The sequence below is a fragment of the Arvicanthis niloticus genome, chromosome 22 (assembly GCF_011762505.2).
Source record: "Arvicanthis niloticus isolate mArvNil1 chromosome 22, mArvNil1.pat.X, whole genome shotgun sequence".
NCBI lineage: Eukaryota > Metazoa > Chordata > Mammalia > Rodentia > Muridae > Arvicanthis > Arvicanthis niloticus.
In genome coordinates this window covers 49,969,488-49,986,169 of record NC_133429.1, presented here as the reverse complement: position 1 = coordinate 49,986,169, position 16,682 = coordinate 49,969,488, and the positions used below count along the sequence as shown (strand labels likewise).

General features: G+C 45.0%; 1 protein-coding gene across 1 annotated transcript; it reads right to left on the bottom strand.

Moving 5' to 3' along the window:
• Positions 1 to 11,601: 11,601 nt before the first annotated feature.
• Positions 11,602 to 13,106, bottom strand: LOC143436353 (uncharacterized). Its single transcript, XM_076920599.1, has 2 exons — positions 12,947 to 13,106; positions 11,602 to 12,789 (listed from the first exon to the last, which is right to left on the bottom strand). The coding sequence occupies exon 2, from the start codon at positions 12,767 to 12,769 to the stop codon at positions 12,017 to 12,019; it is 753 nt and encodes a 250-aa protein (XP_076776714.1). The 5' UTR covers positions 12,770 to 12,789; positions 12,947 to 13,106; the 3' UTR covers positions 11,602 to 12,016.
• Positions 13,107 to 16,682: the final 3,576 nt, after the last annotated feature.

Genomic DNA, 16,682 nt, shown 5'->3' with positions numbered 1-16,682 from the left:
AGGGGAGGAAAGGGAGGGGGAGGGGGAAGAAGAGAGAGGGAGAGGAAGAGGAAGAGGGGGGGGATTCAAATTACTTAAATCATAATGAAACCAGGGACATTATTATCTATTTAACTGAAATTAGAAAGATTATAAGAAAGCTAGGCCTAGTGATTCATGCCCACATCCCTTCCATACTGAAGGGTGAGGCAGGAGGACTGCTAAAAGTTTGACCCTGCTCTGAGCTCTATAGTGAGTTCCAGGCCAGTCAAGGCTGCGAGATGAGGTCTTAACTCTCCCCCCACTACAAGGATTATAAGAGTATTATACACCACTGTTTGCCAGATGGCCTGCAGAAATTTCAGAGGCACATAATCCACCAACCGATGGTAACCATGAAGCAACCGAAATTCTGAGTTAAGATTTCATCAATAGCCTCACCCCAAATCAACCAATAAAGGAGCGGGAGCACACACTTGTGATCTCGGCACTTGGGAGGCTGGCTGCAGGATTGCAGGGTGTGGACAGTTGTTAGCCCCTGAACAGGGGCTGGGACCTGAACCCCTGTCCTCTGAAGGGGCACTGTGCTCTTATCTGCTGAGCCTCTCACTGGCCCTTCTTTTGTTGTTAACTATTGGTTTATCTTCTGTGCTAGCTCAGAAATGTAGGAAGGTATGTTATTATCATGCATGGTATTAGGCATGCCTTTAATGACTCCTGTGGTGTTCTCAGTCAGGGTAAGAAACACTGCTGTGTCAACACAGACCAACACACATGAACTCACTTGACTCCCACGTGTGAGTGAACAGACTTGCCCACTGAAAGCACTGTTGACCCTAGTATCATTTCAGATTCTTTTGGGTAGGTGTAGTCTCTGGGTTACTGTTTTGCATTTGCCTGCTGTCTGTTTGCTTGCTTGTTTGGGGCATTGATATGGTGCCTGTGCAGAACTCAGAGGACGTAGGACAACCTGCCAAAGTTGTTTCTCTCTGTCCACCATATGGGTCCCAGCGATGGAACTCAGGTCATCAGGCTTGGGGACAAATGTCCTTACCCACTGAGCCATCTCAGAGCACTTAGCTATTGTTATTATTTTTAAGTAGTGAGGTTGTACGTACACTCATCCTCTATTCTTATTTTTATACTTATCTTGTTTTAAATTGTGTGTGTGTGTGTATGTGTATATACAAGTGTGTGTATGAGTGTGAATATGTGTGTGTATGTGTGTGAATGTATGCGAGTGTGTACATGTGTGTATGTCTGTATATGAGTGTGTTTATGTGTGTGAATGTGTATGTGCATGTGTGTATATATGTGTGTATATGTATGAGTATCTACCATGTGTGTTTGGGTGCCCATGGTGTGTGTGTCTGTGTGTGTGTAAGTGTATGTGTGTGAGTATGTATGTATGTGTGTATGTGAGTATGTGTATATGTCTATGTAAGAGTGTGTGCATGTGTGTGTATGTGCATGTGTGTATATTTCTGTGTATGTGTATGAGTGTCTACCATGTGTGTTTGGGTGCCCATGGTGTGTGTGTCTGTGTGTGTATGTGAGTATTCATATAAGTCTGTGTGTGTGAGTGTGTGTTTGTGTGTGAGTGTCTACCATTTGTATTTGGGTGTCCGTGACAGCTAGATGAGGGTATCACACCTACAGCTGGAGTTACAAGCAGCTCTGCACCCCTTTATCCCATATCTCCCCTGCCCTGGGTGCTGGGAACTGAACTCAAGTCCTCTGGAAGAGGACAAGCTTTTAACCTCTGAGTCAAACAAAACAAACAAACAAACAAAAAGGAAAGTGTTTGGTTTTTGTTCAATCTTTATATAAATATCACTACAGTTCATAGAAGCAGACTGGTAAAACTGTCCTTCTGGATGTTCAGTAGCTATGCTTGGAGGCCTGTATGATGTGGTCAGAGGGGTTAAAAGGAGAACTATTTCCCCCTGCAAGGTCAACTTGGTCCCAGGGAGTATGGCACATCTCTTCAGATGTCCTGCAACTGTTCTCTGGCTCAGGGAAGCCATGGAAATGAGACTCTATTTGGTAAATTCTAACCAATGTTTAATCTTCAAAGAGGGCCATCAACACAGAGTGAGGGATTCCTCCATGCTTCTGAGAGAAGCCCTAGTTAGACAAGACCTTTTATTTATTCTCACAAAGATGGAACAACTGATAAAAAGCCAGGCCAGACATTCCTCTCATCCTAAGTGAGTCCTGATGACCAGATCTTCACAGAAGAAAAGTAAAAAACAAAGCCAGGGAGATATCTCTTCAGACATGTTTTGTTTGTTTGTTTGTTTTGGTTTTCTGAGACAGGGTTTCTCTGCATAGCCCTGGTTGTCCTGAACATCGCTCACTCTGTAGTCCAGGCTGGCCTTTAATACACAGAAATCTGCCTGCCTCTGCCTCCTGAGTGCTGGGATTAAAGGTATGTGGTACTGCACCTGGTCCCAAACATGAGACTTAAGTCTGGAAATTATTCATGGGGCTGGGAAGAAGGTTCCATGCTTAAGCACAATGGCTGCTCTTCTCGAGGACCTGAGGCACAACTATTCACGACTCCAGTCCCAGGTATCTGATAACCTCTTCTGGCCTCCTCAGGCACACAAACGATGCACACACATAAATACAAACAAAACTCCCATACAAATAAAATAAGAAAGTACCGTTTACAGTTTATTCAGGCAGCTATCTCTAATGACTTTCTTCATGGTAATAAAACGATGCTCAGGGCTGGTGAGATGGCTCAGTGGTTAAAAGCACTGACTGGTCTTTCATGAGTTCAAATCCCAGCAACCACATTGTGGCTCACAACCATCCATATTGAGATCTTATACCCTCTTATGGGTATCTAAAGACAGCTACAGTGTACTTACATATAATAAATTAAAAAAAAAAGATGCTCAAATATCAATCTCAGACCTTGGCTCACTGCGTCATATCTATACATCCAAGAGAGACAAGGCTGCTACTGTTTTAAAATAAAAATTGAAATAAGGCTAAATATCTCTTCTCTATGTGTCGAGAAGCCATATGGAAGGGTGTCAAGATGATTTTAGCCACCCCAGCAGCTATCAACACAGATCTTGGGTTTCAAAAATAAACTTAAAAAAAAAAAAGGAAGTGAGAAAAAATTAATTGTGAGAGTTTTTCTTAGAATAAAGAAGTAGAATTTCAGATCGTATAGATTTACAAGGCCGGGAGAAGAAACCCACCAAGCATATAAAGTTGGCATCCCACAAAGTGGGTAGTTCTCACGGTGCAGATTTATTCCTCACAATTTTTGAGGTTCATACAAAATCAAGACATCATCCATATGGTTTCTACCCTTACCTACAACGTGTGACACCCTGGGACCCATCCTTAATGTGACAAGAAAACATAAAACAAACCCAATGGCCTGCAGAGGGTTATTTTCTGTCTCTTGGAATGGTCTCTTCTGTCGGCCCAGGAGATGCTAATGTTTCTTCCCCTTCCTCCTCTTCATAAAAGGCTCTACAGAGGACAGGCTGCCTATGCAGCCCAGACTCTCTGCGGTGCTGGGATTACAAGCCTGAGCATCCACACCTGTATCTTTCTCTTACACGCTGCTCAAGCCACACCACCCACAACATCCCTGCCCCGATGTCTCACTTCCTCAAGTAAGTTTACAGACCTCACATGGCCTGACTGGGGACTTCATAGGGCTACCGATGGTAACATACCTCCTCTCACTCTGTAACTAAATATGTCCCTCGCACCCCATATATTCAGAGTCCCTCTTGCGGGATTCCCTACCCTCCAGGACCACCAATTACCTAAAACCTCCCCCATTTCTCTGAGACTATCTCAGGGCTGCAATTGCTGTGATGAAACACTGTGACCTGAAGCTGGAAACCTGGAGCACTGCACAGCCTGAGGCGGCTCAACAGGTTGGAGGGTGGCTCAGCTGGTCTAAGACTCTTCCAGACAGCTTGGTCAGAGTCTCTTTCGAGAAGCTTAACTTCTCTGAAAGTCTTCTAGGCAGCTGTCTGGTCTCTGCATCTTATGGTTGGCTCAGCTTCCCTGAGTCTTTAGGTGGCCTCAGTTTGTCTGAGAGTAACTCTTAGCAGTCTTGATGGCAATATTGTTGGGAAGGGAGGGACCTAGTGGATTTGGTCAGTTTCAGGGACTTCCTAAAGCTATTTGGCTTGTTTACTTCCTGTCTTCAAAGAGATTCCCTGGAGAATGGAGTTTTGACCTCCTTGTCTTAAAATATTGTTTCACCTCCATTTTTTTTGTTTGTTTTGTTTTTTTTTGAGACAGGGTTTCTCTGTGTAGCCCTGGCTGTCCTGGAACTCACTCTGTAGACCACGCTGGCCTCGAACTCAGAAATCTGCCTGCCTCTGCCTCCCAAGTGCTGGGATTAAAGGCGTGAGCCACCACTGCCGGGCTCACCTCCATATAAAAAAAATTTTTTAAAGATTTATTTATTTATTATGTATATGAATGCTCTATCTGCATGTACACCTGCATGTCAGAAGAGGGCATCAGATCACATTATAGATGGTTGTGAGCTTCCATGTGGTTGCTGAGAATTGAACTCAGGATCTCTGGATCCAGAGCAGCCAGTGTTCTTCACTACTGAGCCATCTCTCCAGCCCTCACCTCCATTTTTTTTTTTTTTTTTGCATCTTATGTCTTAAAAACGTTTTCCCTCCAAGATGTAAGGTTCCAACTTCAGAGGAAACTGATGCCCATCCCCACCCCCACTTTTTTTTTGAGACAAGTTCTCACATTGCCTAGGGTAGCCTCAAACGCAATATGAAGATGTAGCTTAAACAACTTCTCCTGGTTCTTCTTTTTCTACCCGTACCCCCACTTCCCCACTCTCACCCCAAGATAGCATTTCTCTGTATAGCTCTGGCTGTTATAACCAGGCTGGCCTTGAAGTTAGAGAGAGCTACCTGTCTCTGCCTACTTAGTGCTGGTATTTATTTTTATTTGATGTGCATTGATGACTTGCCTACATGGCACTTGTATGCCTGTGGGAGGGAGTCAGAGCCCCTTTATAAACCATTGTGAGCTGCCTGTGTGCTGGGGCTTGAACTAGAGTCCTCTCAAAGAGCAGCCAGTGCTCTTAATCTGTAAGCTGTGTCTCCAGCCTGACTAGTTCTTAGTCTCACAGAACATGATGGTTGCTGGTCCTATGTGGTGGCCCCACAAACCTTCCTCCCTGATTCTAGCAGAGGGGTGTTTGCCTTGATTAGCTCCTAAATCCCAGTTGTTAGTATTCTGTCTAAACTCCACCCCCACAGTTACCTGGCAACACTAGGTAAGCTCCTCCCCATAGTTACCTGGCAATAGCCAGGCCCACTGTAAAAGGGGCTGCTTGCTCCCTCCTCTCTCTCTCTCTCTCTTGCTCTCTCCATCTCTTGATCCCTCTGTCCCTTTGCCCCTTTCCCTTCCCTTCCCCCTCTCTCTATGTACTCTTGGCCAGCCTCTACTTCTCTACTGTCTTGCTCTCTGCCTCTCTCTGCCTCTACTACCCTCTTAACTCCCTTCCCCATGCCTTGAAAAAACTTTATTCTATAGTATACCATCGTGTGGATGTTACCTCAGGAAGAAGGGATGCCTCAGCATGGGCTCACTGAGACATCCCCTTTCCCCCATACCTCACCACACACCCACAGAACATATTCTTTTTTCTTTATCTTTTTTATAGACACATCAGCAGTCACTGCATGTTTATAGACATGGGGATTCCACGTCTCTCTGACAATTTTGACATGGTTAGAAAATGACATTCAGTGTCTATGGTCTCATCTCAGCCTTTTCCTGGGTTTGACAGAGTGGATCTGAGCAGTGAGGTGCAGAACTGTGCCTGAGTACAGTAGATTCCCACTCTGGGTAAGAGCTGGACCATGTTCTCACACGCTGCTTCTGCCTGTGCAGAGCATGGTGAGGAAGGCTTACTTGCCTGCCCTGTAGGAGGCTGAACTCTTCCCAAGAGCTGCAGGACAGCAACCAAGACATTCCCTGGAAAGCCTGTGTCTAAGGCTAGCTGTCCAGTCTGGTTGAAGAAAAAGGCCTTTTACACCACAGCCTGCAGGCAAAGCTGTAGCTACAGCAGTTAGGCTGGGGTAGGTGGAGGGCAAGCAAAAGGCTATGGCTGAGCAAGAAATTTGAGAATGGGATCTGGTATAAGAACCCCAGAAGTGAAAAAAACAAAAAAGAGGGAGGAGATCATGTTTTAATCTGGGTCTGTAAGAAATGGCAGTAAATACAGAAAGAGACAGTGACTGCAGGCCAGGAGTCTTAGGTGAGGCCTAGCTGGATAAGCCTTGCAGTGTGGACAATAGCTCTCAAACTGCTTCCCTCAGGCTGTGGTCTGAAGAGCGCCTAGGGCACAGTTGAGATGGCATCTGTCCTCATAAAGTCCCAGTGACAAACCGACTCCCATTCCACCAAAGCTAACCCTGGGAGCTAAGTGAGTTTATTGGGGTTACTTACAGAGTATTGGTGTCCCTAAAGTGGTGGTCCCAGCATGGATGATGGGTTCTTCACCATACTTAGATGGGCACCTCCCCCCACCCACTGCTAGTTTGTAGTCTAACTTCTCACCGAAATCCTGAGGCTATGTACAATTAGGGCAGAATTACCTGTAATTGGCTGGGAGGGGTGGCTGGATACTCAGATGAGGGTTTGTGAACTCTGTCCCTCCTGTCAGGAAAGGTCAACGATCAACAGGCCCAACTATGGCAGTCCTTAGCAAGCAGGGTCTGCACCAGTTTGGCTCGGAGGGTAGTCTGGTACAGTATCTCAACCATCAACCCTAGGCTTTTGTTCCTTTTAAGCCAGGCCCAAGAAGTGAGAGTTGTGGGGGCAAGATGACTCAGTAGGCAAAAGTGTTTCCATCATGCCTGGGGATGGAACTGTCATCACCGGAACAGGCAGGGAATGAGAGAAATGACTCATGCCTGCTGTCCCCTAACTTGCACACACACCTGACCTACTCGTGTGCTGTGGCACATGATTGCCCGATCACACACCCAGAGGCTCACACACATTGTAACGTGCACACATTATTAATAATACATACAATAAAAATTTAAAAGGTGCCGGGTGATGGTGGCGCACGCCTTTAACCCCAGCGCTTAGGAGGCAGAGGCAGGCAGATTTCAGAGTTCGAGGCCAGCCTGGTCTACAGAGTGAGTTCCAGGACAGCCAGGGCTACACAGAGAAACCCTGTCTCGAAAAACCAAAAAAATAAATAAATAAAAAAATAAAAAGGTAATGGGAATGACAGCTGTTCAGCTTGGTGTCCATCACTAAGCTGATCCACTTCCATACTGTGTCAGGAGCATCCAAAGTCCTGAGCAGTCCCACTGTGGGGAGCTGAGACAGTCTGGGAGGTGCGGTCCCACTGTGGGGAGCTGAGACAGTCTGGGAGGTGCGGACCCACTGTGGGGAGCTGAGACAGTCTGGGAGGTGTGGTCCCACTGTGGGGAGCTGAGACAGTCTGGGAGGTGTGGACCCACTGTGGGGAGCTGAGACAGTCTGGGAGGTGTGGACCCACTGTGGGGAGCTGAGACAGTCTGGGAGGTGTGGACCCACTGTGGGAAGCTGAGACAGTCTGGGAGGTGTGGTCCCACTGTGGGGAGCTGAGACAGTCTGGGAGGTGTGGACCCACTGTGGGGAGCTGAGACAGTCTGGGAGGTGCGGTCCCACTGTGGAGAGCTGAGACAGTCTGGGAGGTGCGGTCCCACTGTGGGGAGCTGAGACAGTCTGGGAGGTGCGGTCCCACTGTGGGGAGCTGAGACAGTCTGGGAGGTGTGGACCCACTGTGGGGAGCTGAGACAGTCTGGGAGGTGTGGACCCACTGTGGGGAGCTGAGACAGTCTGGGAGGTGTGGACCGTATCCAGCTCCCTGTCCCATGAACAGGAGAAATGGCTGTTTCTCTTCGAGTATCTGCCCATTCTCACTCATTGCCCAAACCTTTGGCCTCAAAACATTAGCATGTGCCCCATGTTCCTGTACAGCCCTGTTGCGGTAAATCTCTTGCCCATAGGGAGTCCATAGAATAACGACACAAGTCAATAAGTATCAAATGAATGCTGCATGCCTAGATTGGGCAGATTTACCATTAAACTACACTATTTCCCCGGCTATGAGAGCTCTTAACAACTTGCGGTTTCCTAGGTCAAAGCCTTTTTCGTCTTCTTTCTCTCTCGACCAACTGCCCTCTGCCTCGGCCAACTGCCAACTCCTCCGCTTCTCTCTCTCATCTCTGTCCCGCTGCTCCTTTAAACATTCAATTGTCTGCTCTTTGTCTGCAAGAGCCTCCTTCAGCATTGTCAAAGCTGTGTCCATGTTAGTCGTGTCCACCTGCAGAGACTTGACTTGCTCTTTCAAGCTGCTCATCTGCTTCTCTTTATCTCTTAGTTGTTCCTGAAGATTTTCTATCTTCTTCTGGAGAACATTGACCATCCGCTCTTTCGTGTCCAGCATGTCCTTGAGGTCATGTATCTCTCCAGTTTGTGTGCCCTTCTCCTCAGTCATAACTGGTCTCAGAACATCTGTTTTTGAAGCAGTGACATTTAATTGTCCTGAGGAAGAGAATTCTCCCTTTCTGGCATTGGGGCCTGCGAGAGGCCCCCCTAGAAGTTTTTTGGCAGGGTATTGCCCCATTTGTCTGTTGTTGCTCTACATTCCCTGGTCAGATGTCGGCCTTTGCCACATCTTTGACATATTCCAGAAGGCCTAGGCCCCCATTTCGTATTATTTTGATTTGTCCTGTAGTCATTTCTGAGATGACCCCATTTACCACAATTAAAACATTTGAAATCTTGGGTCATCTCTAGGTTTCTAGTTGCAGTTTTTCCTATTACTGAGATATCAGCTGAGTGAGATCCAACATCAGCTGTGTATCTAATCCACTCATTTATTGATGCTGACCTTGCCCTCAGTGGTCTGATTACTTCCTTGCACTCAGCAGTTGCATTTTCAAAGGCTAAAGACTCAATTATTGCCTTTCTTGCTACTGAATCTGATATACTCCTTTCGACAGCTGAGGTTAGCCTTTGTAAAAAGTCAGGGAAGGTTTCTTTTGGCCCTTGTATGACTTGAGTAAATGGTTCAAGTCTCTTCCCGGATTCTGCAACTTTGTCCCAGGCATTTAAGGCTGACAATCTACACAATGCCAGAGTTTCTTCATCATATACAGCCTGCACCTCTATTTCAGCAAAACGACCTTCACCAAGCAGTTGGTCTATGGAAATCTCTCTTCCTCTGGCTCTATTTTGTCGTGCTATCTCCCTCGCCTCATCTCTCCACCATGCAACCCATTGTAAATTTGCGGCAGGTTCTAATATAGCTCTTGCCATATCTTTCCAGTCTTGGGGGATTATTCTATTTTTAATAGCCCAAGAAGTCAGAATTTGTTTAACAAATGGTGAGTGCATACCAAAATTATTGACACTCTCCTTAAATTTTCTCAGATCTAACACATCCACAGGTTGCCATTCAAATTCCTCATAACCCTGTGGGTAAACAACATTTGGAGGTATTTGTTGTAACGTAACCGGATAGACCAAGGTGTGTTTTCTAATAATTCTTGGTTGACTTTCTCTATTTACTTCTGTCTTAACCTCAGTATTTTCCTCAGCTGAAAATTTAAATTCCTCCCTTAAGGTTTGTATACATGCTTCATATGTTTTTTTATATTGTAATTGTTTCCATTCCTCATTATTTTCTATCTGTTTCTCCATCTGATCTGTGAGCTGTTGCATGCTCTGTTTGATCATCTTTTCTAGCTCCTGTCTCCCAGTTTCATTTTCATCTTTCTGTCTCTTATTCTGATCTATAATTTCTTGTGTCTTCAATTCATTATTTTTTATCTGTTTCTCCATCTGATCTATTAACTGCTCTATCTTCTGTTCAATTATCCTTTTAATCTCCTGTCTCCCACTTTCATTCTCATCTTTTTGTTCCTGTAACTTCTGTTCTAAGCCCTGCTTCCATTCCTTATTATTTTCTGTCTGTTTATCCATCTGATCTGTGAGCTGTTGCATGCTCTGTTTGATCATCTTTTCTAGCTCCTGTCTCCCAGTTTCATTTTCATTTTTCTGTCTCTTATTCTGATCTATAATTTCTTGTGTCTTCAATTCATTATTTTTTATCTGTTTCTCCATCTGATCTATTAACTGCTCTATCTTCTGTTCAATTATCCTTTTAATCTCCTGTCTCCCACTTTCATTTTCATCGTTTTGTTCCTGTAACTTCTGTTCTAAGCCCTGCTTCCATTCCTCATTATTTTCTATCTGTTTCCAAATTTCATTTCTATCCTGTACCAAAAGTTCTATTGTTTCTTGTAATCTCTTTTCCAAGGCAAAGAATTTTTTATCTAGAGCTTTGTCTTTTGAGAAGACATAGTATATCAAAAAAATAAATATAGCAATACTGATAAATAATAAAGTGTTCCCTAAGTTGATTTCTGTCAAACCATTTGAAATATCATCATATAAAGCCCAAAAGATATCCATTGTTTTTGTCATCTTTATCAAAATATGTTTTTTTTTTATATTAAAAAATTATCTGGTTTGGAGCCCTCAATTCACTGTTTCTACCTGAAAACTACTTCGCAGGCAGCTGTTTTCTAGGATCAGCAGTCCCTCGTTACAATTCGTTACTCTAACCTTTCTATTTATCTGTTTGGCTCTCTTGACTCAGAGTAGCCTGCAATTTACTCCTCGCAACCTTAAAACCTTTTACATCTATTTATCTGTGTCTATTCACCTTTTTTTAATTTAATTTTTTAATTTAAATGACCTACTGGTCTGGCTACAATAACTTTTGTTTCACTGTTGAATTTTCGGAAGACCCTTCTTTCAGTTTTCACAGGGCAGTGAGCAAGCCCTGTGGAAGGAAGGAAGAAGGGAAGCGGAGGGAAGAAGACGGCGTGGCGCGGAGTTGGCAGTTGGTCGAAGCTAGAGGGCAGTTGGTAGAGAGAGAGAAGACGAAGAAGGCCTTGACCTAGGAAACCGCAAGTTGTTAAGAGCTCTCATAGCCGGGGAATAGTGTAGTTTAATGGTAAATCTGCCCAATCTAGGCATGCAGCATTCATTTGATACTTATTGACTTGTGTCGTTATTCTCTGGACTCCCTATGGGCAAAAGATTTACCGCAACACAGCCCTCTCTAGGTTACAGAAGGAGTCACAGAAGCCCAGACTCCAGAAAGCCTTGAAGCCAGGCAGGAGTGTTTCAGCCTGAGGCAAGAGGACCACTCCAAGTTCAAGGCTGGCATGAACTTTGTACTGAGCTCTGGGCCAGCTGGAGCTATGAATTTATATTAAACTCCCTTAAAGCTCCTGAAACTGTAATTCCAATATAGAAGCAGCCTTTTATTTGTCTTATCAGTTTAAGAATTAACAGGAGTAGGCTGTGATGGTGGCTTAGTGGTAGACTACTTGTCTAGTATTCCTGAGGCCCGGGGTTCAACCCCAACACTATGAAAACAGATGTGAGGGCACAGGTCTATAATCCTAGCACTTGGAAAGCTGAAGTAGGAGTCCCATAAATTTGAGGCTAACCTGGGCTAGGTAGCAAGAGCAATGGCCTCGAAGCAAGATGATCTCAAAATATCAGAACAAATCCAAACATGGTGGCGCATACTTTTAATCTCAGCACTTGGAGGCAAAGGCAGGTGGATCTCTGAGTTCCAGGCCAGCCAGGGTTTCCTGGTCAGATCCTGTCTCAAAAACAAAACAAAACAAAATAAAACAACAAAGCCTTAATATCCCAAAACAAATGAAGATGAACACAACCAAGGTGCAGAATTCCGCTGGGGATTTAGAAATCGCTAAGCAGGTAAAGAGGGAGATTGCAATACCCATAGCATTTAAAAACTGAAAGCTTGCAGACAGGTCAAGTGTCTTCACACATTAGGATCAAAGGAAGACAATGTATGATCATGAAATGCAGCCAGGGTCTAGCTACACACCACGGGCAGCTGCTGTGTACACACCTTCTAAAGGGCTCTGAGAAAGTCCACACCATGCCCAGGAGGCCTTGTCTAGCCAAAATAGTTCTGAAGAGAATTCCATACAACGTTCAGGAAAAGACGATTCATAAGGACTGCAAGTCGACCAAACAGGTACAGTCGGTGTTCTATGGGAATCTCGACCTCTTTCAATTCTGGGTCATTCATCAGCTTCTTGGTTACGTCATACAAATGGTCCCAAGACTCCATGGTACACTGCTGGGTGACATTGACTGCAGAAGCCTTGAGCTCTCTTACCAGGTCAGTGGAAGGAAACTTCTCGACAGACTCAATCATCAGCTGTGCCATCTCGGACAACAACCACCCGGGATCAGAGGTACACGCCTCAGGCAGGGTAACTGAGCGCTGGACTCTCTTCATTTCCCCAGGGGATGGCACCAGATGCCTCAGAATGACTTCACCATTGCCAGTCCCTTCCTCCTGGCTACGCTCTTGACTCTCGAGGATCAGGGTTTCAGTGCCGGCTTTTCCTCCCGTTTTAGTGTGCTGGAGCTGCAGAGAGTAGGCCTCAGCAGGGCAGCCAATATTTTCCAGGACAACTCTCAGTGCTAAGAGATAATCGGACAGAAGAGGAGTTATGGGGGGCAACATGTTCAAGAGGTTCTGGCAGGTACTGGGGGTTGGAAGAGGAATCTTGTTGGAGACTACATGTGATGTAGGCTCAGTTTCTGTGACAGCTGGCAGGCCACCATTCTGAGTCTTCCACGGAAAGGCGGTCACCGAGGACAGCAAGATACACCCAAGGAGCAAGGCAGCCTGCATCATGGTGGGTCCACAGAACAGCCCTGTTGGGAAGGAGCAGAGCTCAGGTGAAAGGGGGGAGGGGTATTCAACAAGAACAGGCACCAAGAACAGTCAGAGTTTGATAGAGTCCCAGTCATTGGAGACTTCAATTGCCCTGGACATGTTTTTACCCCCTTAGAGGCTGTCTGTTTCCCTCACCTGTCTGAAAAGCAGCAGAGGAATGAGGTGGTCCCCTGTCTCAGCCCGTCCCTAGTTGGAGCAGCTATCTTCCAGATCTTAACTTTTTGTAGTTGATGACTGAAAACAAATATTTACCACCTCTTTCTGGGCTAGACTTTATCCAACCAACTATTGCCCCATCCTGACAGACAAGGCTCCTCCTTTGTGGCTTAGCTGTCCCTAGACCATAGTAGTCCAGTCACCTTAGATAGTTATATAGACCTAAGTCAGACCAGGCAGAGCTTCTCTGTATCCTCTAAACGATGGAAAGTTTGTTCTCTTTTGAGACTGGGCCTTCTGTAGCCCTAGATGGCTTGGAATTCAACTAATTAGCCCAGGATGATCTTGGATTCTGATTCTTCTGACACCACAGCCCTAGTACTGGGATTTACAGGAATTGCCACCACGTGCAGTTAGTTGCACATGCAGAGAATCAAACCCAAGGGTTCATGCATGTTAAGCAAGCACATTACCAACTGGGCTGCACTCCCAGTCCATGAAGTATGTTTACTTTAAAGACCTACCAATCAAAAGTTTTGAAGAATAGAACCTACAGCAAATCAAGTTATATCAGAGCAGTCTTTGAGGTTTTTTTTTTTTTTAACTTTTATTGTTTGTTGTTTGGTAAGGTTTTTGTTGTTATTGTTTTGAGATAGGGTTTCTCTGTGTAGCCTTGGTTGTCCTGAAACTCACTTTGTAGACCAGGCTGGCCTCAAACTCAGGGATATGCCTGCATCTGCCTCCCAAGTGCTGGGATTGAAGGCGTGAGCCCACAGAGGCCAGATGAGCTGGAGTTACAGGCAGTTGTAAGCCACCTGACATGGTTGCCAGGACTCAAAATTCCAGTCTTACATGTTCTTAACCATTGAGCCATCTCTCCAGCCCTATTTACTTTTTTGTTGTTTGAGCTAGTCCTGCTGTCCTGGAGCTAGGTAGACCCTGCTGGCCTTGAACTCACAGAGATCTTCCTGCCTTTGCCTCCAAATGCTGGGAGCTGAGATTAAAGGTTTAAGCCGCCACCACCACTCACCTGGCTGTTTTTTTTTTTTTTTTTTTTTTCACTTTATAGCCCAAGCTGGACTAACGTCCTATATAGTCTAGGTAATATTGCTTTAGTCTCCGAGTGCTGAAATTATAGGCATGAGCCACCAGACAGGGTCTCAGACACGTGGGTAAAAGTATTTTTTCAGAACAAGCCTGACAAGCTGACCTCAGTCACCAGAACCCAAGTAATAGATACAGACTTTGAAAACATATTATATTTCCAAAAAGTAAAAATTAAAAAAAAAAATTGATTATTGCCGGGAGCCTACCTGGCTGGGAAGGGTTGGAGTGGGGCACAGCATCAGACACAGGTCAAAAGATGAACAATCTCTGGCTCCTTAACTTTCCGTTTTAACTGTTCTGTGCTTCAGTAAGCACTGGAAAACTTAATTTTATTTACTTTATAAACTTACTATATAACTCTCTGGCAATTAACATATGCTGTACAGCAGCAGGGAATTTACTGGAGGATTTATTTCTAGTGCTCCTTTTTCTGGCTTTGAACCAGAGAGAAAAAGGAGAGGAAAGATGTCACTCAAACGGACGCCGCAGAGCCCCCAAGGCAAACCATCGTTTTTATTTCTTTTCTCTGACATTTCTATAGACAAAAGTTCTTAGAAAATTACCTCATAGATAAAGTGTTACACAAAAGGGAGTCACAGAAGGATGTTGATAAGTTCAAAGCAATGGTTTCAGGCGGCCTTGCTTTATCATAGTGCACACCAGTGGCTTCATCCTTGGACCTGAATGTTTTTCCTTGATCACAAATTTGCCACACACACACACACACACCCCGCCCCGCCTACTTCTCTTTTTAGTGTGACTATGAAAGCTCATTGTATTTCTTATTATGCAGCCTTTACTTACTATTATGAATAGTGGGCACACTTTATTCTTGATTCTAACTTTGTTATATCTTTCTAGCAAAACAACTAAAACCCTCTCTTAAAACTTTTCTTCTGGGTTGGTGAGATGGCTCAGTAGTTAAGAGCACTGACTGATCTTCAAGTCCCAACAACCACATGGTGGCTCACACCCATCCATAATGAGATCTGATGCCCTCATATGGGTGTCTGAAGACAGCTACAGTGTACTTTGGGCTGGAGCAAGTGGGCCCAGAGCAAGGGGGAGAAGGGAAGGGGGAAAAATATCTTTCTTCCTAAGAGTATTTGAATTAATTCAGGAACCCTATAACATCATTAATTCATCTAAACAGCATTAATTCATGAAAGTTCATCACTATGGTGATCTGCAGGAAATCAGCTCAATATGGTAGGCTAATGCCCGGGATTATTATATTAATAATGACCGGAGAGGCTTATCACCTCCAAGAAGCTGAAGTCTCTCAGGGCCTTGCCTCTCAGAGCTCACCTATCTTAGTTCATGTGAAAAGGTGGGCCACCTCCAGGAAGGCTAAGTATCTGCTAGCTTTAGCTGTGTGTGTGTGTGTGTGTGTGTGTACCACATGCACGCAGTGCCCACCAAAACCAGAAGTCATCAAATCCCCTGGAGCCAGAGTTGCAGATGGCTGTGAGTTACCATGTGGGTACGGAGGAACCCAGGTTCTCTGGAAGAGCAACCAGCACTCTTAAACACTGAGCCATCACTCTAGACCCCGATAACTAATTTTTAAGAGGCAGCTTATGAAGAATTTGAAGAAGAGGGAGTGGCTATATTAATAAAACCTAAAGGGTAGTATACTTTTTTTTTTTTTTTTTTGAGACAGGTTTACTCAAGCTTTGTGTGTTAAGGCTGGGCTTGAATTCCTGATCATCCTGCCGCCATCTCCCAAGTGCTGGATTACAGGTGTAAACCACCATCCCTAGCTAAAGAGTAGACTAGAGGAAATTACTAGCGTAGTGATGTCATTTGAGAGGGACTGCGGTATTATAAAGTAGGTAGGTGTTTGGCTTTCATCCTGCTTCCCAATCTGTTTTGAAATCCTTATAATTTGTGGTGTGAGGCATGCTAGGATGACTGGTGCTTGTTGCCAGGGGAACCAACCATGTGATGAGAGAATTCTCTGCTCCACCCTTGACTTCCCAAGGGTCAACTGATAAAGGAGCGGTCAATGACTTTAATCAATTGTGCTTATGTGATACATTTCGTAACTCCCCTGAAGGTCTGAGCTCTGAGGGCAACAGTCAATCAAAAGTGAGCACAGCCAGATTACATACAAGGGGACAGGATAGCCTTGGGGGGGGGGGGGCAAATAAAGGAAGAAGGCACCAAAGTCCTTGGAAACTTCAACTGCTTTGATTGATTGATTTTTGAGACAGGGTTTCTCTGTATCTCTGGCTGTCCTGGAACTCATCCTGTAGGCCAGGCTGGTCTTGAACTCAGAGATCAACCCACCTCTCCCTCCTGAGTGCTGGGATTAAAGGTATGTGCCACCAGGCCCTGCTGAGTCCTGGGATCTTAAAGGCTCTTTTCTGAATCTTCCCTTTAGCTTTAGCTTGGCTCCACTGGAAGCCAGAGCAGAAAGATACTTCCAGGGCTAAGCACGATCTTCGCTCGCTCGCTCACAGGGTTTGTTTATCCTCCCACTGTTACCCAGGGCTTTCTTGCTGTCTTTTGTCCATTCCTCTGCCCCGATGCTGACACAACTGTTTTAAACTCTTTGTAGCTTCTGCTTCTCCAAAGTCCACTTACATGAAGATCCAACCTGCAG

Excerpts from the sequence above, each read along its gene's own strand:
- LOC143436353 (XM_076920599.1), bottom strand. The coding sequence starts at position 12,769 with ATGATGCAGGCTGCCTTGCTCCTTGGGTGTATCTTGCTGTCCTCGGTG.